Source organism: Haemorhous mexicanus, chromosome 2, assembly GCF_027477595.1.
Source record: "Haemorhous mexicanus isolate bHaeMex1 chromosome 2, bHaeMex1.pri, whole genome shotgun sequence".
Classification (NCBI taxonomy): Eukaryota; Metazoa; Chordata; class Aves; order Passeriformes; family Fringillidae; genus Haemorhous; species Haemorhous mexicanus.
Window position 1 is genome coordinate 65010169 of NC_082342.1, and position 25159 is coordinate 65035327.

A 25159-nucleotide genomic window follows, 5' to 3' on the forward strand; every position below is an offset into this window, starting at 1 on the left:
TAAAGGTCAACCCTAAGTGTTCTGAGATTGAATTAACTTTAAATTTTAAACAGAATAAATGAATTAATTTTTAAATTTAATTAAAGCAATTTAATCTATATAATTTACAAACTGAGTTTTATACGTTATTAAAACATAAAATAATAGAAATCAATGCAGCTGTAATAGTTTCAAATTTTTTTTTTCTCTCTGAACTCATTAGACAATACTAGCATTTTTCATATCAAAAACATTCTGTGTATGAGTTTGTGTCTAATGGAAATTAAAGAAAGATAAAATGTAGAAAGAAAACCTACTGTGTACTTCAACTGGACCATGTACTTTGAGTAGATTAAGCTATGATGGTACAAAAAAGCACAGAAGGAGGGAAAAAAAAACGGATACCGTATTTACACATATTCTAAGAAGTTGCACAGCTTTTTATTTGCCTTGTTACAGAAACAAAACCTCTGCAAATTAACTTGATGGCTACTTGAAAGGATTAATTCAGAAACACAATGCCTTAGAAGGAATAAAGGCCTGGAATACATTTCTAAAAATTTCCCAAACTGTAAAAAAAAAAGTAGCTCAAATTCTGTAATTTAAAGATAAGTATTTATTTTAAAATCAGGAGATGCTAGGCTTCTAGCAGTATTTTGTTCATTGGAAAATTCAATAGATACTTTTGTAACTTTTCTTTGCTTGATCAGCTACGCAGTAGGTATCCTGAGTTTCACCCATTAATTCAAATGAACAAGTTTACAGAGTTCATGGAAATAATCTTTACTTCCATCTACACAACACCTACACTACCATTCTCCAAGTGTAGGAGGAACATCCTAATATTTAAGATACGGCTCTCTACTTTTAGCCCTTTTATCTTAGCACATCCCCAGAAATTGAAGAGATCCAGTGTACTGCTAACTTTTATTCCCTTTGAACAGGCATTTTCTATGTGTTTGAAATGTCATTTTATGTAGTCAATCATACTGGACTTTTTAGATAGTAATTTTTACTGCACCCTGTAAATAGGGGTAGTAAGTGTTAATACTGGGGCGCAGAAGACCTTAGAGGAACAACTATCAGTTGCTGTATTTTCAGTTATACATTCAAGACATATTTCAAGTTACTAAAGGTGTCTTTTGTATGACAGCTGTGCCCTTTGTTTGCAAGGGGAGCTGAAGAAATGTCTGTCTGGCAGGCCTGCTCTGAATCCTTCCCTGATTTGTGTTTATACCTCTCTTTTTTCAGCAAAGGCGGGAAATGTAATTAGTGTGTAATGACAGCTACAACAGTCCCAGAAACAGGAGATTGATTCCCACCACGGCTGAAAACCCCCCTATGCCATGTGTGTAACCAGGCCCGGTTTTTGAGTTCTAATTAACTTTATTAATGTTTAGTGCAGGAAGTACAAAGGCAACTTTAACAAGGATATAAAAAGCACTGGAGCATTGAAACACGAGTTTCATGTAACTGACTCTTATTGAAAGACATATTTTTCAGCATTTTGTAAAGAAAAATAAAGTAATTTAGAAGAAAGATATTAGGTTCTTAATACACTCTTATATTAAGGAAGCTTTAAATAACAGAGCAAAGAGACTAACAATAGCTCCCTACTCGGTAACATTGGTAGCAACTCTTTCTGATGTGCAATTAATAAATATGATAGTGAACACGCAACCCTGCACAGTGACAGTGGGATAAAAGAGATGCAGTGACTTGCAAGACTCCTGTTATGCCAGCAAGTAAGACTTTATGGGCTACTGGAAAATGAGTTTGTGAAAAACCAATTGAAAAAATCTTCTCCATTACATGTTCCTTTTATAGAAACATATTAATTTGTGTGTGAAAAGATAAAATATTACATTGGTAAATAACTGAAGACATTTTCCCCCACTAAGGACACAATTGCAAAACCTTGCAATCAAAGCAATTGTATATATTATTTTGATATAATAAACATAATAACCTTAAAAGCAGCGATATATTAATTACACATAAAGTATATTATTTGCATAGATTTTTTGTTTACTGCCCATGGATTACCATTTGGTAAATACATCTATAATTCATCAAGCTTTGGTGCTCTTTGATGAGCTCAAACTGGAAAATGGCTGTTACTGTATATTACTGTAATTGTAAAGGACACTATAATGATACATTTTTGGTGCTTTAGCCTCCTAAATATAAAAATTACAATAAAAAATATAAGAATACCTTTTTTGTTACTTATTGACCCTATTCTCAGGCATGATGATTTAACAATACTTAAAAGATGTTGCTGTTTTCAGAAGCACTCAAACCAGACGGTTAGCAGCCTGTCCAGTGAAAGGATTGTGCTTTGGAACAATTTAGTATTTATCTTCTGATACTTTTCATATGCTTATTAAGTAAAAACATACAATAAAAAATAATCTTGCAGTTATCCAAAACTATAGTATTGTTTTGTATAGTCTTGCAAACAAAGTTTAGAAGCAGATCCTTCATCCACAGAGAAGTTAGGAAGTCAGAAATATGTAGTGTCAAAAATAGAAAATTATTTTTTCTTTAAAGATGTAGTGTAGGCTACTGTTTTTAACTTTTATTTAATCTGTTATATGATTAGTCTATAGTGCTCGCAGTCTTGCCAAGAGAGCTTCTACTTCTGGAATGGCTTCTCCCTTAGGGGGGGACCCGATACGATCCATTTTCTTTTCTTTGCCACCTTCTCCATGACAGGCTTCCTTTCTCCCAACAGCCCTGTTCAACACCTTAGAACTTGTTTCCACATCATATATAACTTCTTTGGTGACTGGGCTTCTTGTCGAGTTTGAAGTGATACTGTGGTGTGAACACGGCTTCTCCGGCTGTCCTTTCTGGTTCTCTGCAGAGACAAATCAAGCAGACCTTGTTTCACTATTAAAATACTCAGTTTCAATATTCCATAATATAAGAAGATCTCTTGATCAGGAAAATTTTACGTGCAGATGATGAACTACAAGGAGTAATGAATGCCAAGGAGGCAAGACAAAATATATTATCACTTCAAAAGCAGTGGACTGGGTCCCTTGGAAGTGACACAGACTTTACATGTCTTCATTAAATTAACATCCATATTTCTTACACAATCACGGCTGTAGCATGACAGGATCCTCCTTTCTTACTGGAGTCAAAGACGTACCTAGCACCCCTCAGTGTCTTTCAAGGTTTTACCTTGTTAATTACATTTCCTACATAATTTTTAATTCTTCAAATTTTAAAATGTATTTTAAAATCTATTTTAATTTAATTATCCATTGTTATACCTTTTCTTTCCTTAGGGAACTTTTAGGCAGCTAAACAATTTCAAGAAATTGCATAATTCACTGTTTTTTGCTAAACATCACTGGCATTGCCTGTCACACAAAGTTGCACTCAGTTAATATCCAGGCAGGAGTTTTGCAGGTTTGGCATGTATTAATAGACAGATTTCTTTTTCTGTCACTCCCCATCCCCCTTCCAGATCAAGTGACTATTTTCCAAACCAGCGTATGAGTGGTTTCTCTCATAGATCTCAAACTTTTTAAAAACAGGCCTACTCAATATTCATGTAACCTTGAGCAAGGCTTGAAAATGCCTTCAACACACTTGACATGACATTTAAAGTTTTTTGGTTATTCGCTGAAAGATGTTCCATCATCCCAATAGTAATGACTTTGGAGCACAGGCAGTCACTCATGACAGTGTGTTTTATGTGAGTGCTGAAAATTCCTACCGAAAACAGCTTGTACATTAAAAGGCAGCTGCTGAAGATATTTACTGCACTGTCATTCCCTGACCAGGGGCTCTTGGTGATGGATGAGGATTTTACACACTTTCTTGGACAATCTCAGCGAATTTTGTAAGTACGAGCACCTTTTGGGAGGTGGGAAGAAAATAAATATCTCCTTTCCATCATCTTCTAAATCAGATAAGCAATTCTTAATTAAAATTTCTTAAGACAAATTTGACACTTAGTTGAAAAATGTAACTTTTTTTTTCTCACTATGGAAAATAATTTGACCTTGAATATGCAGCAGCACAGTGTTCCTGAATCACAGGAGGCCAATGACTGGTTATGAACATATCTTTATAATTACATGTAATAAACCCGTCATATATAATTAAAATATCCCCTGTATGTGGACTCTTAAATGTCCCATTCTACTTAAATGTTTATGCTTATTGATTCTGAACACATATTTGCAAGCAGATAAAAGCGTGCTACCGGTGTCAATATACAAACTACCAGCTGCACCACAGACCTTCCTGTTTACATTCAATCTAGAAGCAGCAGGAAAAGTAGTTGGTGTTTAAAAATCAACACTTTTAAGTATAAGAAAACTCATTGGCATACCATCATCAGAGATGAAGCATAGCTGTTGGATTTTTAAAAAGTCTAAAAGAAATTAGGCACTGAAAGTAAGCTTCTCAAATGTACCACCAACCAAATTTTAACTTTTGCACTTCAGCAGTCTTCACCCCAATATGTGAGGATAAATTAGGTGTGGTGAATTAGACTGTATAACAGACATGGAGAACTCTTATTAACTGAGGCCTCAAAGTAAAATCCAGCAGTAAAATCCCCCAGTTTCTCATAGTGTACACAGGGCAGAGTAGAGGTGCCTTAGAGTGAGACTCACAACTGCAGCCTAAGCAGGGAACTGCTGCAAGCTAGCTGTTAATAAGTAGTAGCTCATGGGATCTATCTAAACTCTTTTACCAGTTTGAAATTCAGTAAGTAATTGAGGCTTTCACTTCAGCTTGTCCCACAAACTGCTGTATACAATCTGGAATTGTTGTGTAGGGATAGGACAGAGTAAAGCTGAAGACAGCTGTGCCTTTTTTTCCTCTTAAAAGAACAGCAGTTGTGAATTTCTAGGCACCGACCAATAAGTGCAACACTAAACTTGAATGACTGGCTTTCCCTTCACTCTGAAGGGTCCTGCAAAAATGAAAAATGAAATTATGAAAGTGCCTTAAACAGTGTTTTATGTAAGTAGTTTTTGTTTCATTTCCTTGATGATGTCAAGATCCACTAGAAAAATCACAGTCATGCCAGTGATTAGCAGCATTCCTTAATAATGAGAACACTTTGGTCTCAGACACCTTACAAATAATATCGAGCAGCTAGAGTAAATTAAAAAGAATACTACTTGGACACATATTTTATCTAAATCCAGTATTATAATCTTGAAGTTGTTATTTCAACTGCTTTTTAAATCAGGTGGCATCTTTACTGCTTATGTTCTTCAGTCAAGAAGGAACTTCTCCACAGAGCATTGCTATGCCTAAGTGCAAGTCCAGTATTAGCAGATGTGGAGGTAGATAGTGCCCTGCTTAGTGAATTTCATTCAGAAATTCTGAACTTTGCTAGCCCTGGCTCAGAAAGCATACACATTTACCTACAGCCCTAGATTTCACTTCAGTTAGTGTGCACACAAAGAATTAACCGCTGTATTACTTGAGGTACATGTGCTGCTTGTGGCATTCTTACCAGAGTGAAAGATGACCTCTCTTTAAAACAAAGTGTAAAATTACTTAGGCACTATCAAGGTAAAAAGTCTCACTAATTCCTCAGTTTTTTTATTTTAATACAACAGAAATTAATTTATGTAAAATCCAAACTCTTAAGCCCTCTATACTGCTTCACACACTGATTCAAAACCCGCATGCATTGGTGTTTTGGTACCACATCCACTGCCTTGACTTGGGATTGTAACCTCACCTCCCTCAAATCCTCTGCTATAGTGGTGAAACCAAAAAAGTTAATTTTCAACCTCTCAGTGTTGAGGTGAATGGTTTAAAAAAAACAGTGCATCTTGCGTGTGAATTCAGAACTACATGGCTGCAAACTGCTGCAGGTTAGCATGCAGCTTTGACTTCTGAAAAACCACATTTCCTTAGTTCCGTATGATAAATGCTATAAAGCATATAGTTATTTACTTGCAAGAATAGCCAGAAGTCAAGATTAACTGACAAAGTACAAGAATAAACAGCCATTAATTTACTGCTATTAGACATTAAAACCTTGAACCACCAGAGTAATGAAGTTCTGGAATTCACATAATGAAGTAATGGAATTCACATATTTACATGTGAAAGCAGGAAGCCATAACCAGACATAAGCATGAATTTGATCTGTTTCTGAAGACAGTAGTCGATATGGCTGCCCAAACAGCCAGGACTTCGCTCAGTGACAATGGCCACCTACGTTTCCAGAAAAAGGGAACACACAGAAAATCCACAAACCAGTCTTAACAGACTTTCCTAAAATGTTTTGAACCATTACATCATAAAAATACATAAATTTGTTTTCTGCTTTCGACAATAAACTATATTTGAAACAAATTATATATTTACTCACATGTATTGGTTCAAATACACTTCTAAATAACTGAACATAATTAAACACACAGAAGGTTAAGCAAAAACTACTTATGGAAAGGCACTTCTGCATGAATTCTTGTTAAGAAGAAAGCTTACATTTCTGGAGATGCACTATTTGTCCACCTACTGTAGCAAGGCGCACCTTCCGGCAGTAGCAAGACAAAAAGAAATCAGACATTAAAAATCACTGGATAAAGACAGAACTTATTAATTTCCTGTATATATTGGAAGTAGTTGAGACAAGTTTCTACTGTTTGGTCACTTTCAACAATCGAAATTTGTCATTCACCTGTATCATAACAATCACTATGCAGTTTAAAAAAAATCAATAATTTTGAATTCATTATTAAGTTTTCTAAATGCTCAGGTGATAACCTATAATCATTTTGACTTTACTGCAGTGAATGCTCCCAGACATGGGTAAGGCAGAGATCATATTGTCTACTACAAAAGTCTCAGGGTCCAGATTCCATGATATTTAAATCTTTTCTTTCATTGTTCAATATTGACCTTTTGTAGGTCCGCCCTTTTGTAGACCTATTCAAATGCAGTTTCTGCAGGTATTAATTGTTCAAACATTGCTGTTAGTCAAAAACATTCCCAAGCCATATTCACAAATCCTAGAGCCAAAGAGTAACTATCATCTAGATACAAGACTTTTAACATCAATGCTCAGGAAATTCAGATGACAGAAAATTGTGCTTAAAATAGCTGTCCACAGTTGAAATTATGTCCTAACACAGCACAACTTATAACGGTATGCTTATAACCTAGGATACAGCATATTCAGAAAAAGGAAATTGTGCCCTAGTATCTGAACAACAAAAAAAAATCAGTAGTATAAAACTTGCCTGCTGTGAACTTGGGGAAAAAAAATATGATCAGTTGGAGATTTTAAAATCCTACACAATAGTGTTATATATTACCTTTAATAGAGAACAAAAATGATTGCAAGAGACTCACTAAAGTCGAGATAGATTTTTTTAAAACAACTAATAAATATTTAATATTAAAAAGGATGTTGAAAAGCCTTATTTCATCACAGTTGCTCAGTAAAAATCTTGATACTAAGGACATATTTTGGTTTTATGTAAATACCTGTAGACTGATTGAAAAATAAAGTTGCAAATACAATAAAGAGAACCGCACTGCGTGGCATTATATGCTTGTATTACAGTCATACATCTAAATGTAGGGCATGACAAAACTGTAACATAAAAAGAACAATTGCAGTTACAACCTCATTACATCTCTTACAAGTTAACAGGGAAAAATGCTCAAAAACCCAGTGGAATATTTCTGATCTCACTGACTTGTGCTCCACATGCTACATCATATTCCTGAAGCTATGTCTATGCCAACATTTTCTAAAGCCTACCCATACTGACATTATTAGCAATGCAAATTATTTTTACATTATAAGTCATGACTTGTCATTTAAGTCATGTCCTAGACAATACTCTAAGTGTCTCCATACCAAAGGGCTTTAGCTTGGAAAAGGTAAAGCCCACTGTTACCACTGGCTCCCCAGTTTGGTGCCATAGCTGGTCTTTGGTTCCTCATCCCCGATGCATGGAACTGAAATTCTCAAAAAGCCACGCCATGCTGATGCTGTGCTCATGTATTTTCCCAGCAAAACAACAGGGGAAAAGATCCTTCTCAAAGCTTGTCTTTTCCCTCAGAACCAGAATTTAGACATAATATGAAAGACTGCTACAGCTAGAAGGTCCATCCTTATTACATAAGATCATTCATGAAAAAATGGGATAGATTCTTTCTGGATGGTTTACTGGAAAATATTTTAAATACTTTTTATTGAATTCATATTTTTGCAACAATATCTCTGACTGACAAGGGTAGGCTTGAAGAATGTCCCTGGTAAAAGGAGCACTGTTTGTTGTTACAACTTATTTCAGTTTGAACCTGCAGCTTCAACCCTAATCCATAAAGGAGTGTGAGCTGTACTCAAAAGACCTTTGCTTGATAAGCAATTGCTTACACCTTTGTATTTCGTACTAAATGCTCACAACTCTACTGATCTTAAGTAGGCAATAACTCATGAGACATGAAAAAGTGTTACTGATATTTGGAACATTTCTTTTTTAAACTGTGCACATATCATTTATTATTTGCTGCTGTTCTTAAGTGTTGCATTAAAAAGTGTGAAACACAAGGAAGAAACACTATCAGTAAGCTCAATTTAGATGAGACAGTTTTCAGAAATAGTGAATATAGGGGGCTTATGTGCATTTCAAAGGCAAGAAATGAGTATATCAACACACAGTGTGACTAATACAGAGAATTTATAGAAACCAAATTTCAAAGACAGTCAATTACAAACTGTGAGCAAAGAAATTTTTGACAGGAGGAACTAAGCTGGACCAGCTCCCTTTAACTTGGCCCCAAAGTAAAGCCTTTAAAAATTCTTTGAATCCCTTTCCTTCCTATATCTTCTCAAAGACTACTTTAAGTTCCTGCTGATCACTCCGTTCAAAGTTTTACCTATCTTTTCTGAAGAGATTTTGCAATTGCAATGAGTTTGAACCAATTTCTCTGTTTAAACTAATATATTCTCACCTGTGATAAGACAATGACTTTTTTTTACAAGAAATGCAACTTTCGCTTACTAGGATTTTAACAAAAGTCTTGAGTACCTGTCAAGTTGATAAGAGAACAAGAGTGTGGACCAAGCTGCTGACAGAAATCACCCAAGGTCAGTGAGAGAGGAATCCTCTGCAGGTGTCTTCTAAGACAACTGTTTCAGACTTAGGAGTTTGTTATCCTTTCTATTTCACCCTGAATTACAGTTGATTTTCTGTGTCTTTTAATGCATTTTTCCCCATAAGAAGGCACATTTGGCAGTTTCTAGGAAAACTGCAAAATGGAAATTTTCAAAACAGAAATCTGCTTTGTGGTCATTAATGATTTTTAGAGCACATGGTTTGAAAGATTCTAGAAAAACTAAATTCTAAGTCTCTTAATTTCAAAATGGATAAATCATAACTTCAGTATTAATAACTAATAAATTAATCTTCTTATTTATGTCAGACAACAGCGGTTAAAAGGTTGACATAAATACCAGAGGCATGGGGTCTTCAGGCCCCAGAGAGCAGGAACAATCCACAGCCTAGGTGTTTATAGGATTTCTCTCAAGGTACAAATAGGACAAACATCAACTTTTCTTCTTAAGTCAAAAAGTAACAGGGAAATGACAATAAAACTTGAAATTAACATATTTGAGAGTGTTTTAAATTCCTGGAATGTGGTTTATTACTTGTTTTATTTTGTTCACAGCTATATTGCAGCTTGCATTCCAAACTGGCTTTAGAGTTAACAGTCAAAAATGACTGTCTAAGTTAGTGACCTGTGACAAGATACACAGAGGTTCATAGTCTAAAGCTACCCTCTTCAGCTGATGATAATTAATGTAGATCACATATACTAAACTGCCTTCAAGCAGTAGACACATTTAGTCTCCAAATCTGTCTGCAAACCTGCTCCCTATAGATGAATACTGCTTTCAAGGTGCACTTTGATAAAAAAACTTCAGGAATATGCATAAAGACTGCTGTCATCAAAGGAAAGCCACTAGCAGATGCAATGGGGAATGATAAGCAACATGCTGATGAAAATCACTGAAATGGAAAAGAAACACAATTTTGTCTTCTTTTACCAACCGTTGAGGAAAAACACAGTAGGAAGCCTCCTTCCTCTGGAAAATAAAACCCACAACAAATCCAAACAACAAAGCAACTCTTTAAGACTGACCTTATATTTATGAGATTCTACTCACTGCAGTTCTAAATGTTGCTGTTGCTTCTGTTCAGTATATACTATTTAGCATACACATGGAAAAAAAAGCAAAACCCACAAAACCCCACAAAAAAAACCAAAACATGCCCCATCCCTGGAGAGGTTCAAGGGCAGACGGATTGGGTCCTGAGCAACCTGATCTAGGGGGTGGTGTCTGTCTCCATGGTGTAGGTCTTGGAATTAGATGACCTTTAAGGCTAATTCTGACCCAAACCACTCTATGATTTTACATATTGCCTTGGGTTGGCTATATGATGCTTGTATCCCCAGTGGTCTGTTCTGTTTATGGTGGATATTAAGTTTTGCACCTTTAAGACTGGTTCAAGAGCAAAGGGGCAGAGAAGAAGCGTGCAGTTTGTTTTCAGACACTGCACTCACTCCTCCACATTCCGGCTCCTGGACTGTGTTGTCTGCAACACGGCCAGAGGGACAGAGCTCTCCTTTGCTCCTAGTCAGGTTTTAGCTAGCTGAGGCAGAGAAGTTCCCTGGACTGTGTTTTTGTTTTTTTTTTTTTCTTGGAACCGTTCAAACCTGGACTGAAAACCCAGAAAACACCAGGAGCTCACACCTGTGGCCCACCAAGGCCCAGGAGGTGGCATTTTCCAGCACAGGAGGGACAGACAAGAGACGAGTGAGCCAAGCTACAACTCACGACAAGGACTTTCTGAATTTGCCATCTCTTCAGAACAGTGAGAGGTTTTATTGTTTAATATTATTCATTTTTCCACATTTGTGAGTACTTGTTAAATAAACAGCCTTTTCAGCTTTTCTCAAAGGAGATTTATGTCTCCAAAACGGGTAGGAGGAAGGGTCACTTGAATTTGCTTTCTAAAGAAACCCCTTCGAAGTTTCCTCCCAAATTTGCCTGAAACATGTACCTATTTCTAGTGATTTCCTAAAAAGTTTGACACTATTAATATTTCTTATCCACTACCCTTGACATCAAATGTTTACAAGATATTCCCTAGCTATTCCAGTTGCTTCTACAAATCCATACAATTTTTATTTCTTATTTTTTATCCCAAACTTCCATTCCCAGGTTTATACCAACAATGAGAGTACTAGTAGATTGAACTGATTTAAGTTTGAATACAAATGTTTTGTAATATCAGATCAAACCAACGAGAAAAACCATCTTTCTCTCATCATCGGTTGCTCTTTTCTCCTAAGGAATCAAACTACTTCTGATCTAAAGGGAGATCTACAGAGTCCTGGAAATACTTTTGGGAATGGCATAAAGAGGAGAGGCTAGAGCTGAAAGTAAATTAGGTGGGTATTAGTTTTAACAGTTGAATAGAAACACAGTCTCCTCACATTGCTATAAGAGGCACAGGACCAATGTCCTGGGGTAGCTCTTGCCCACACAGGTCACAGTCACAGTGGGCTGTCATTCACTATTATTCAAAAGCTTGCAAGAATAGCATATGGCTCTCAGGCTGCTCTAACTTTAAACGGTTTTAAAAGAAGTCCCTGGAAGAAGAGCAACAGAGAGCACTACATGCTGTTAAAGCCATGACAGGGAAGAGTGTAGTGATTTACTAACCTGGACAAGTATTTATGAGAACTCTGAATTCTAATCTGTGCTTCTTTATAGCATGGCTGCTTTTTAAGAGAACAGAAGCAGACCTGACTGTGAAGTTTGACTTGTGTAAACTAACATCCAAGATTGCCTTCATGAATACACTGGACGGAAATGGAATGAAGCCGAATCATCTTAATTCATGTAACTTTCATATTATTATTATGGTCCTTACTTTCCTCTGACAAAGCTCTGCAGAAAATAATTGATAGCATGCTAATGAGCAGACTGAGACCGCAGAGTAGAAAATAGTACATATTCAAGAAGATTCCTGTGTGAAAGTAAATATTGGGAAATAAAGGCAGAGGAAAAGTTATTCATCTCTTCCTCACTCTACAAGATTGCATAAATATATTCCTTTGACAATTCTTCTCTCTCTCTTTATATGATGCTTTAATTAATGCTATGTGCTTTCACCTAATTATTCCCTCTCTTTGGGATGGACTAATTTGGCCTTGTTCATGTGTGGAGAGAGATGGAACGTAAAAAAATGTTTCAACTCTGCCAATGATACAGCCATATGTGTATTTGACACGAACAACTGTACTCTGCAAGTGTGACAAACTGCTCTGAAAAGGGACACTGATTTCAACAGCCTCTGAAAGAGGAATTATTATTTAAAAGTGGCTTTTACTGACTCCTCCAAATACCACTGAATTATCACATGACAAATTCAAGCTACATTATCATGGGTAATTAATCCAGACATTGTGAATTCAAAATGCCATGTTTAACGTCACTAATGGTATGCACTTTTTATGCAATGAACATATTTACTGCCCTATATTTGACCAGTTAAACTCTTAGCAGCCACTTTGGTATGTTAAAAACAACAGAAGATAACAGTAGTACTTCCTCATTCTATTCCTAATCAACTGCACTCAAATACTATTTAGTAATCACCAGCTAACAAAAGTTAATCTTACCATGTAGAAGGGTTTTTTTAAAATTTTCAAAAATCCAAAATGCAACACACCTTTCCATGTACAGAAAAATATTCTTTTTCCTGGAGAAACTTAAAATATTACAAAGAATATGAAAAATTGAATTACTGAAGCCTTTATGCTCACAGAGAAAACAAGGCAGAAGGCAATAAGACCTCTCAAGCCATGGAAGCAGAGTTTTAACATAAACATAGACTTGTTTTTCTTTTGTCTGTTTTGACTTATGATGCAGTCTTGCAAATGAGTTTAGCTCAAAAGGTGATATTAAAAACAAATGGTTAGAGATCATCATGGTATATTAATTATGCAAAAGAACCCAAACCGAATTTAATCAGAAACAGGAGACTCCAAACAGGAAAAATTGTCTCTCTCTCTTTTTTTTTTTTTTTTTTTTGACAGAGACAGTTAAGAAAACATTTATGGTAATGCCAGAGCATCTGCTGATTAAAGTCAAAGCTGCAGGACGCCAACATTAAATCACTGAACCATCTTGACAGCTTCTGGGTACTTGAATTTCATTCTAATAATAAATTGCTGTGAAATTTACACAAATGGGAAAATTAGCCAGAAATTGTTTACAAAGACCATAGGTAAGAACATATAAAGCAGATATCAAATTGATTTGCATCTGAAAAAACAGAGCTAAAATAAATGTTTGGCACTCAGACATTTCAGAGCTGAATTTAATTAGTAAATCTCTAAAAGACTAAGTGCTTTAAGAACAGAATATAATTTTATCATTCATTTCCTAATGATTTTGACCTATCTCTTTTGTTCAGAATTGTTAGCATGCTTGTTTGTTTAACATAAACACAGATGAGCCATTTGAACACAGCCTGTAACATTTAAAATCAATTTTTAATTCCTGACACCTGAGGATTCCACACAGAATATACCTCATTGTAAAGCTTTAATTGATGCATCTATGTGCTGCAGAGGGTGATTACTTGAATAATAAGTATGAGACTTGTGATCTGGTTGCTAAGCAAATGTGAGAAAGAGGAAAAAAGTCCAAGAAACGATGTAACAATGAATCAAGATGCGATGACAGGATAATTATTCTGTGAACTGTCATGTTGAAGGACTCTCAGAACATTGACCTGCACTTGATCACACATCAGAAGATTGCCTGAGGGGTAATTAAAATAATAATACACAAGCTCAGACACTCACAAAGAAAAAAACATATGCTTAACTTATTTCTCTGTAGCATGCATGGTCAAACACATTCTAATCTTAAATGTAAATGCTTGAACAGTGTAAGAATTCTGAGAACAACATATTACAGCAAAGATCACTGACGTTTATCTGAATTAGCATGAATGCTTTTCTTTCTTCAATTACTCTGGGCATTCAACTAAATATTACTCTTACTATGACACATAAAAGCATAAAACCTGTGAAGGGGTTTTCTGAATGAAGTTGGGAAAAATGTAGTCCTTTTAAAATACGCTAAGGTTGTAAGGCAACATGTTCAAAAATAACTTTTCCTCTTTTCCCTGTGATTTTATTGCTGAGCATGACGTCATATGGTAGAGCATCAGTCAGCTGTGTCAGTTATCCCCTTCCAAACTCTTTCACACCATGAGCCTCCTGGCTCTGTGTTTTTGTGTGTGGACAGACAGAAAGCCACAACACTGTGTAAGCTCAGCTCAGCAACAGCCAAAACACTGGTCTGGTGGCATCACCAGTCACTAAGACAAAGCACAGCAGCTTATGGGCTGCCATGGAGAACATAAAGGCCAGTCCTGGCACCCCCAGTAAAACCGGAGATAGTGTAACAACCCTATGCCATTGCATTTATGAATTTGATGGAAGCTGTTCACATGACAGATTTCAGACTTTAAAGGCAAACTTTTACACAACTCCAGTTTTTCCTGTTTAGGCTTTTGTTTAGTTGCGTACTGTATCAGTTTATATTGCCATGCACCCCACTACAAGCCTAGACTTTAGTTCCAAGCCCAGACTTTAGTTCCAAGCCCATACCTGATCACATCCAAGCAATGACAACTCCTTCTCAAATGGTGATGTGCAGATGCATCACTGCCTTAAAACTAGCCACTGCCAGTCTTGTTTAGGGGAGAGCTTTGCCAATTGTGTGAAATCACTAGTGTTTACTACTTTGCAACTGTACTGACTGTAGATGCCAACTTGGTGTAGACAACCCTCAACCCATTAAACAACTTATTTCCAGAACCAAGTTAGTCTGTGATGAAAATCACTTGACTGCTCAGAAATCTCCTCAATTTTCCCCTCTGTTATTGCATATATAACTGAAGAAACTAGAAGACAGCCAGGAGAAGCTCTGTGGATATCCTTCAAAAATTTAGGACCACTCAAAAAACTGGAAAAGATTTTTTTAGGACACAAGATGCACACACAATTCCACGTGAGCATAAATTCATTCAGGCTAGAATGCCTATAGGTTATTCCTCATTATACACAAGCACAATCCCCATGCAGTTCTCATAAAGAGAATTCTTTTCCTCCCACCTTGTTCTAAAGAGATGATAAAAGCACCTTTTAGGAAACACAATATACATAATAACTATTAAAATGACACTTCTTTCTAGAACAACTATATTGTGTAAACTCATTGCTAGCTCATCAGTTAAATTAGTCACTTATATTAAACACACTGGAGATACATTCTCAAATCTTTTCTAGCACCTTCATTAGTGCTCATTTACATAGAAAAGCTACACCTGAGTAGCTTTAAACGCTAAGGAAAAAAAAAACAAATGCAATTGAAAAATCTCACAATGTTCAGCAGTTCACTTGTCTAAAGAAAATTTATTAAAATGCAAATTTCATGCATGTTACTATTAATTTCAAAGCAACATCCTATAGAAGTAACAAAATTTTCAGTTTTGCGTAATAAAATAATATCACATACAATAGGTATTATCTAGATTCTCAGTGTTAGTCAGCAGTGTTAAGAATAACAGTTCGGCTGACTCCGAGGAGATTTGTAAAAATTTTGCAGCAAAAATAGTAGGCTAGATATTTATGTATTTTTATTTCAGAAACATAACTGAGGAAAACTTTGTGGAAGGGAGTGTCAAGGGAATCTTAGTCCTCTGTGTCTAAGAATTCAGTTATGGCACTTGATAATTTATCTTACATCTCTTAAAAACCTTTGCTTCTTCTGAGCTTACTAGCCAAACAGATTTCTTTCAGAAATTAATCTTAAAATCAGGATGGTTTCAGTAAGCTGAAGCAGATGTATAAATGTATAACTCTTTGGTTATTTAACAGAATAGAGCTTAAAGCAAAAAGTTCAATTACATTTGTGTAGATGCATTTCCTTTTTTTTTTTTTGTGGTAATGAATACTTTGAAATATTCTCAGTTACATTTAAAACAATAAACTGCAAATTTAACTGGCCTTATAACTACAACTATGAAATAGATATAACTCATTGACTATGAGTCATATGTTGACTATGGATCCATATGTTTTGCAGGTACAGAAACAAACCTGAGTCTTCAGTGTTATATAAAATTGTTTGTAACAAGAGCATGCAAAGTCCTGTGCGTCCTTGTGCCTGACCAAAGGCCCTTGCTCCAGAGTGAGATTAAGTGGACCGAATGAATTTGTGCTGGTTGCCTGAGGCTCCCTTCACAGTCAGTGAGGAGAAACAAGCACTTTTAAACTGTGCTTCATTTCACCCTAATGTAGATATTTTAAACAGGTAAAGAGAGCCTGCACTTCACATATCTAAAAGTAACTCCTGTATCTGGAAGCTTTAGACTTTTGACTGCAGTAAAATCTGCATAAAAGGTGGATTTCCTAGTCTGGACAGAGACAAGGGATTGTTGAGATGACACCTCCCCTGTCAGTGAGGACAGGGTGCAGATTTGGTGATTTTAAGGCCTGATAGACTATTAAGTATGCATCTCACCACATATTTAACAGAAGCTGTAAAATTTCACAAAGCTTTTTCTGAAGAATATAATTAAAAAAAATTACCGGTGCTACAGTGAACACTTTGGATATAAGGAGGGGAACAATGTTTAGTATGCAACATGCTGACAAGAACTGTAGATGTGAAAGACATCATTACTAAGTATGCTGCTCAGCCATTACCTATCACTATTTCTTCCTTTTTAAATATCCTTCATGTTCACTAACCTTTACCTCCACTAGACATAGCTCTTATAGTTGGTGTCTCTGACAGATTTGTAATACACAAACTTCTGTATAGCTTTGCAAGCTTCTGAAAAGCTTGAAACATTTTCTGGATTTAAGAATCAAAAATTATTAAATTTAATATCAGCCTATAAAATAAATGACTTCTACTTCTGCATTGGTACATGGATAGTTACCCTTGAGGTGAAAACCATCACTTCTTTAAACTGAAATTGGCTTAGATTTAGACGTGGCCATGCAAAACTTACAAAACTCTAGTTGTGTACATCAAAACTTAAGAATTTCACATCCGCAGAGGACTAAGTTTTTAAGTTTAGTCTTTAGAGATGATACCTCAAAAGGGAAGGCAACCCTGTGATTATCAGATGTTACTAGAAGTGTACGCATTGTTGTTAAGTAAGATAGATTAGGAGGTGAAAGAATTAAAGCAACAGAGATTTCAGTTCCATGAAAGTGTTTTATGAAGTCTCTCTCTAAAAAAACAAGATAACCCAAAAAAACCAAAACACGCATAACACTGCTTTTGCAGAGTATGCACCAAGTTAAAGACAAAGGGATAAAAACTGGGCCTTATCATTAATATTTTATGCATATATTACAGAATATTTTTCTCTTATTTGTACAACATAATAAATATTATGTTAAATTTGAATTATTCCATAAAGCATAAAGCTAAAGAACTAGCAAAGAAAAGCATTAAGATTCCAACATGGTAAAAGAAATAAAATACCAATGCATAAAAGCTATTTTTGGTATGAAACAAAAACATGCCGTTACATGAGACTCAATCATTTGAAACTATTTTCATCATTTAGTTTCAAGAGTTTTAATCATTTGAAACTTTTTTCATTGTTTAACAGACTTTAATATATATTCCATCATTCATTCAGAAACAAATCCAAATGACTTATGCCCATCAGAATTATAACAGAAATGCCATTTTCCTTCTCAGATTATGCACAACTCCATAGTCACCGGTGCATATAGGAAGGACTGTGATACACAAAGACTCAGCTGAAAGGTATTTCAAATTTAGGAGACAACTAATTTATAGGAAAATCCATTTGTGGGTGGCTGAGGTTGTTTTGTACCGTACTAATTACACAAAATACAGAATTTCTGAGAGCGATACGAAGTGTGGAATGTTATCTATGGATCCTACATACCCACTAGTGCTGTATTTCACTATAATGAAATCATTGTAGAGCATGGTAGTCCTGGTGCAGAATCATTATGCCTGACTCTGCAGAACAATAATGGCAAAGAGATTGCACTGTCAAGGGACTAGTCAAGGGAAAAAGGCAATCTTCAGAGCACAATTAAAAGCACATACTTAAGGTATCTATTGGCTTCTTTCGATTAGAGACAGAGCCTAGCTTAGATTAGTTTTAAATAGATAGTGAAGGCAAGCAAAACAGATCCCATGTAATTAAGTGGAATATATCTACACCTGAACATAAAGTTTATTTACCTGCTTTACATGTGTCTATAGCTGTCTGAGAAGTGCCAGCTTTGAACAGTAATTTCTCACCAATAGTATTTAAAAGATGGTTTTTTTCAAACAGAAGTGGTGTAACTTGGAAAGAGAAGTGGGCTGAAGTAGCTCATATAGAGTATATGAGAGACAGACACTTGTAAGAGCAGCACTGTGGGCAGCTGGCTGGCTGCAGAAGGTGCCCTGACATGACTTCCTGGCCAGAAAGCCTGGTAAATCTTGGACTGGAAGTCCTCACCTGCCTTGGGAAGACAATTCTGCTGTTCAGAGAAAAGCGACTCTTGAATGCTTTAGGGGTGACATGACATCATTCCTGTCTGAGTTCACTAACAATGTCTGAGTTCAGTTTCAACTGCAATCCCTCCTTGAGGATTTCATTCTAAAGCAGGTCCTTATGAAATGACAGCTTGCTCTCTAGCCCTGGAACCTTCACCAGCTCTAGTTTCTACCAGCTTCTTTCCTTTGTATTTTCACTTGCTTTTAAGCAGCTATTAAGTCTTCCTTAAGAAGACAGATTAGTAAACTAATGGTAATAAAATTACTGCAAGATACAGTTCATTTTATCTATTTGTATAAAACATTAGCTACATGTGAAACTGCATTAGATGAGAAAGCATCTTAGAAAGAACTGAGCACTTAGGATGGATGAGAGAGTTTTGGAAAAACATTCTCAGCTGCACCCAAGAGCATGTAGATAAATAAAGGATAGGGAGAAGCAAGATAATCAAATTTATGATTGTGTAAGTCTAGGACACAGAACAGCACTTGAATTATGTGCGCTTATTTGACTTGGAATATTGAAATCCACTAAATAGGAACATTTAACAACAGGAAGTTACATTAGAATGCTGGGTCCAATTTAAGAGACCACTCATTCACCTACACTTTCCAAAAAAAAAAAGAGAAAGAAATGTTTGAAATTTTGTTTTTGGAAAAACATAAATCAAGAAATCACATAACTATAAAGTAAACTCTTTGATGTTTTGTATTTTTTTAGTGATGATTATTTTTCTTTAAGTTTCATTAAATGTCCTTTATTATTACCAAAGCACAATATTTTTTATTGGATGAAATAATATTAATCTAGATATAGCATTTTATTCTCAAAAAGATCAATTACATTTTCTTGCTATATACACAAAAATCTAAATAAAATATAAAAAATAGCTATAACACAGTAAAGCAGAAAATGCACTAATGTGAAATCACCATTCCAGAAACTGTTTTTGCTTAAATGTACAAAGTTGGAGGTTAAAAACTCCAATTACACATGGGTTATCAAAGAAATATACAGTCTCTATGGAGAAAACCACTCACTTTCTCAGCCAAAATTTAAAGACTTTTTAAATGAAGTCTTTGGGGAAAATGTTTCATTGAATAATTGTCATAGTATTTCACAAAATAACAATGAAATGCAACAGCTGAGAGAAGATAAATATTGTCACATTTTGTTCTTACAATTTGGAGAAAATTTTATTTTTATCTTTGTAGTTACTTTACTAACAGATTTTACTCCCATAAATCTGAAACATTACATTAGTCCTCATTTGCAAATTTGGTCCTCAATGTTTAATATCCTGTGTGTGATAAATTGGAACTCAAACATACGGTATTGTCCCTTTTACTTCAGAGAAGCACTCTTTTATAGCACAGTGCCTAGCATTATGACTGTGGTACGTCTATCACAATGCACTGGTAGCCAGAGTTTTCTAACAAAGGCAATTGAACAGCAGAATAACAGAATAGTAGACTTACTGAAGTCTGTAAGGAACAGCTAAATGGACAGCAGCAATTAACAAGATATGCAGTAGAACACCTTTTAGAAACAGGTGTTAGGAACTATCTAGCAACCAGTGCTTGCTAGAGACATTAGACATCTTCTGGAGAAATGAAAAAAATGTAAAAGACACCCCACTCTGCATGATGTTGTGTATGAAGAATCTTCAAGTCTTTCAAGATCAGTTTTCACCAGACTGGCAGTCATCCAACTGGAATCAGTTTATTGTAACTACCACTGTGCTACTTGATGATGAGGGAAAAAATAGTATTCTTCTCATTTTCACTGCATTTATTGTTTTAAAGCAGTTAAAAGAAAGGCAATTTTCCAAAATAAACAAACCCATGCACAGCTACGTTCTTTCTCCACACCGCAAAAAACCACCAGTAATGTTGTTTAAATAACTGTTCATTTAAAAATACTTGATTTAGGATTTTTCTATATAAACAACTTTCAGTTTATTTCAATTAAAACAAATACCAGATACTTATTAACGGTGCATTGCTAAAATATTAAAATAGGGGCAGTTTAAAAATTCACCACTTGGTGCAGTTACTGTTTCACAAGAGGAGCAGTAATTTCTTGAAGAGTGACATGTTTCCTTATGCCACAGCTATTCTGCACTTACAAAAGCTGTTACTTTGAGGGGAGGGGACAAATTCTTGCCATCTATTACTATGCAGTCCATTACAATGGGTTCATTCATATTTATAATACAATCTGTGATGTTGATGCAATCACTTTAGACTTCACTGTTATTTCAAACAAATCCATAACTGAGAAAAAGGCAGGCTGCTGACAGGAGTTAATGTGGGTTTTACTCTGTTTACAATTGCTTTCTAATCTACTAAATGGCTGTGAAAATTGATGCACTGTTAGAAGTGCTTTTATACACTACTACAGATAAGGGCTGTAATACTGAAGTAATCTCTGTAATGCTAAATTGAATTTTTGACAGTGTTTTTTTCGTTTTTCCATTTGAATGTGACAAGTTTGGCTACTGCATTTACAGTAAGCTTAATTCCATCAATGCAAACCATTTTCCCATCTTTATTGAGATGCCTATTATTACTATGAAGAAAAGAAGTTATAGATAAAACCTTGTAACTACTGCAGTGTGTACTTTAGGGAAAGTCTCTTAGTGGTCAAAGCATGAGACGGAGTCACTAAGTTTTGCCATCAAATCTGTGACATGTTGAAGCTGTGCAAGTGAATCCTCAGGAGGCAAAGCACAGTAGTACTGCTTCCAGAACTGCTCAGCTTGACATGAAAGTAAACAGATTCTCCTTAAACCTCAAAAAATAAAATTTAGGATTAGGTGATTTCCTAACAAATAACTTTCCAGTGGGGTTTTAGGGAGTCATGCAAAGATAGTTGTTTAGTTACATGACCAATGGAATCACTATAAAAAAGTCCAAAGAATGTATACTTCAGTTTATCAGCCTAAAAACAAAAGCACACATAAAATAATACAGCCTTTTAAGTCTTAGATTCCCCTGATAAAGAGAATGCAAAAATACCAAGGCTCTTGCTGACATGAAGCACAAGTACAGAATATTTAGGAACTGTAGAATAGGTGCCCTAAAAATTCCTGACACTTACCTAAAATGTCTGGTGCCCACTAAAACCTGAATATGAGGAATGCAAGACAAATGCCTTTTTATGTTAATCAAGGAGCTTCTTATTTTTTATATGGATGTGAAAATATTACTAAAAATTAATGATCAGATCTTCTACATGGCTCCTGATGGAAACAAGTCCTTTATATTCAAGATATTTGCATATGCCATAACATCAAAATGTACTTATATGTTTTAATTTAAAATTTAATAAAGAGATAGAGCTCTCTCAGATAATGAAAAAGCTTAGGTTGGTGGAGACCTCTATAGAGGTCATCTGGTTCAAACCCAGCTTCAAAGTGAGATACAGTTGTTAAGTCAGATCATAAAATTTTTCAAAGAATAGACTGTTAAAGATTCAAACTTCATAATTTAACCTTGGTGACATTTAATCACATCACCTGAATTAAGTAGTCAAAGATAACACCATAAATGCCTATCCATTCCATGAAGGACAGCATGATTAGTCTATGCAGAGCAGTAAGTAAAGTTCACCTCAACAGCCTATCAACTAATGAACACAAATGCACAGTAACCAAGCTTCATGAACAATAAAGCTCACAGAGCAAAATATTTCAGGGCTTTTTTCCCTATATGACTTATTTCTTTTTTTGAAAGTGCAGTTTTTCTATTGCCATTTTCAAAATAAAAAAAGGCTTAGGAGTTAAATTCTAGAATTCTTACTGACTCAATTGAAGAAAACCTATTAAATTTAAATGCTACTGAATATATTGAATAGATTCTGAAACATAAATGAAAGTTTGGGATGTAAAGACGATAATTTTAGAAGATTAGAGAGTCATAAGAAATTACTTCTGCAGTTGCTTGAAAATGTGCTAGGTATGGCCATCTCTTATAAGCAATCTATCACTGATTGTTTAGAAGAATGATGTTGATTGCAGGTCCAAATGCTATTTACTCCCCTATCAAATTTAAGAAAATATTATACAAAGGATTTCTACAGAAAATTGATCATTTTGCTTGACTAGGGCTAAGAAAAAGGGAAATCTGCTACATACCTGTCATTTTCTAAGATTATTTTCTTAATAGCTAATGCAATGCCTTAGGAACAAAAAAATTTCTTCAGATAATTAGTGGTCATCTTCTAAATGCTGCTAAGAATCATTTCATCCCAACTTGTAGTTATTTCTGAAACATGACCAAAGAAGCAACCTAATTAACACCCCAGCTTACTCCAAATACTGGCACTCTTCACAGAAGTTGCTCATGTTTATCATTTAGCACCTGTGACACTTACCTTTCCCCCTATATATATATATATATATATATATATATATATATATATATATATATATATATATATATACACATATATATATAGTTTATAAAAAAGAGAAATTAAAATTAAATGCAGCTTTTGTAATTTCTATTTCTTGTAATAGTGTCTTAAAGACAGAAAATGGAAACAAAAATCAATCAAAAATGTCAGCAGTGTCTTTTGAGATATACATTGTTAACATTACAGAAGCTGTAATTTAAAAGCATTCAATTTAAGTCCAGATTGCCTGATTTACTTTACTGACTCCCTGATCTAGTTTAGTTGAACACTGAATTTAAATAGAGGTGCCTGAAGTCAGGAGGGACTTATGTATGTGCTTATATGCTGTGCTGAATCAACATCCCATTGCAACAAATCACAAGTATAGTATGTTTAACAAGCGGAACACAGCAAGCATATTTATCTGTTCATAACAAAGCCAGAAATGACACCTTCTCTTTGCATTCTTGTGAGTAAGCAAGAATCAGCAGGCAGAAATAACCTTACTTTTCCTTATCTACTTTACCTTAGAAATAATTATGTAGCATAGCAAACCAAGAGCAGAGTATATGTTTTGAAGTTGAAAGGAAAAGGTCCAAACTGGCATGCTTTAGCTGTTTATTAGCTGCTTTTCTCCTAATGAATTGCCCTGTTGCTCTGCATCACTCTGACTGCAGTGTAACAGCTTTCATTAGTCATTATAAATATGGCTTTGTGCCACATTATTTACATTCTTATAGTAAATAGCTAGAACTTCACACTGTAATAATTCAGACTGTTTCTGCACTGGCTAAAAAATAATCCGGCAATGCCTAATATATGATTTTACCTTATAAAACCTGAAGCCCAAATATGAAAGTATTTGGGTTTGTAGGTTTTTTTGATACAATTTTAACACGAGCATAATTCCACTATGGCCAAAATTCTTGCCAATAACAAGGCTAAGGGAATCAGAATTTCACTGTAATTAGACATTGCAAACAGGGCTTCTCTTCTGGTAGAACTGTCACAAGAAGAAACTGATATTCAAAGCTTAAAATATGATTATTGCTTGAAAATGAACTAAGCACTGTAAATATGTTTAAAAATGAGCTTGAGAAAAATCTGAATCACAAATATGAACAATAGTAAATATTAATCAGTAATAGGATTGTTTTCATAATACTCAACTACTTTCTAGATATTTTGGTAACATTTAATTAAAAAGGCTAATTTTCTTCTTTAACAAGTTAGCACATGAGAAAAAAGAGGACAACAGATATCTGAAATACTGATTAATGGTAGAGATCCTTTGTAAATCAGTTTTCTACTCAACACATTATTTACCCAGGTCAATCTAAAGTCAATGAATTTCAGACATAACTGACCTATGAATTCTAGTGAGTGGTTTCAACAGACAATTGAAAAAATTTACATTTTTTTAATGTACTGTTTTTGGAAACAAAACTGTTTCCCTTAAGTTGAAAAAATATAGGCAACAGAATCCATATCTCCATTGAACAACGATTACAGAGAATTTTTTCATTACTAACACTCTCAAAACCCCTCATTTTGGTACTACTAAAAAATTAATGCCTGATTTTAACAAATATATAATTATTAAATATATACAAAAATGATGATGTCTACAGACATTTTACACATATGCAGATATTATGCATGAATATATATTACATCTAGATTTTTTGACTCAACAGGCTTTAGGAAAACTATTAATGGCAACAGAAGTTCTGTTAATAATCCACACCAATACTTGAAACAGTGACTTTGCAAAATCCCAGCTGTCAGTCTAAACTCAGTTGCCAAAAGGCAGTTCACCTTTAACTAATTTATTCTCAGAAAAAAAGATTTATCAAGTGCATTACAAGGATTCAAAAATAATATTTACATATTATAATGGGAAAAAGTACAAAGACATGAAAAAATGTCTATAAATGATGCTGAGTCAACAAAAAGGAAAATAAAAGATAAGCGTTCTATTGAAAATTCATTTTTAACCTTCCTAAAATAAGAAAGCAAACTTCTTTTGTTAAAATATAAAATCTTCTCAACAAACAAGTTTTATTGTATTTAACATATTCCTCTCTGTCCAGTTAACTTTATATTAATCTTCTCAAATTCAAGTTGTATTCAAT

General features: G+C 34.8%; 1 protein-coding gene across 2 annotated transcripts in view; it reads right to left on the reverse strand.

The window, feature by feature from the left end:
• Nucleotides 1–398: 398 nt before the first annotated feature.
• Nucleotides 399–25159, reverse strand: part of DIAPH3 (diaphanous related formin 3) — a 202414-nt gene continuing 177653 nt past the window's right edge. For both annotated transcript variants that reach the window (XM_059839117.1, XM_059839116.1), the window contains one exon: nucleotides 399–2842. In XM_059839117.1, the coding sequence (XP_059695100.1) occupies nucleotides 2586–2842 (257 nt within the window). In that variant the 3' untranslated portion in view covers nucleotides 399–2585. The remainder of the gene's footprint in view (nucleotides 2843–25159) is intronic.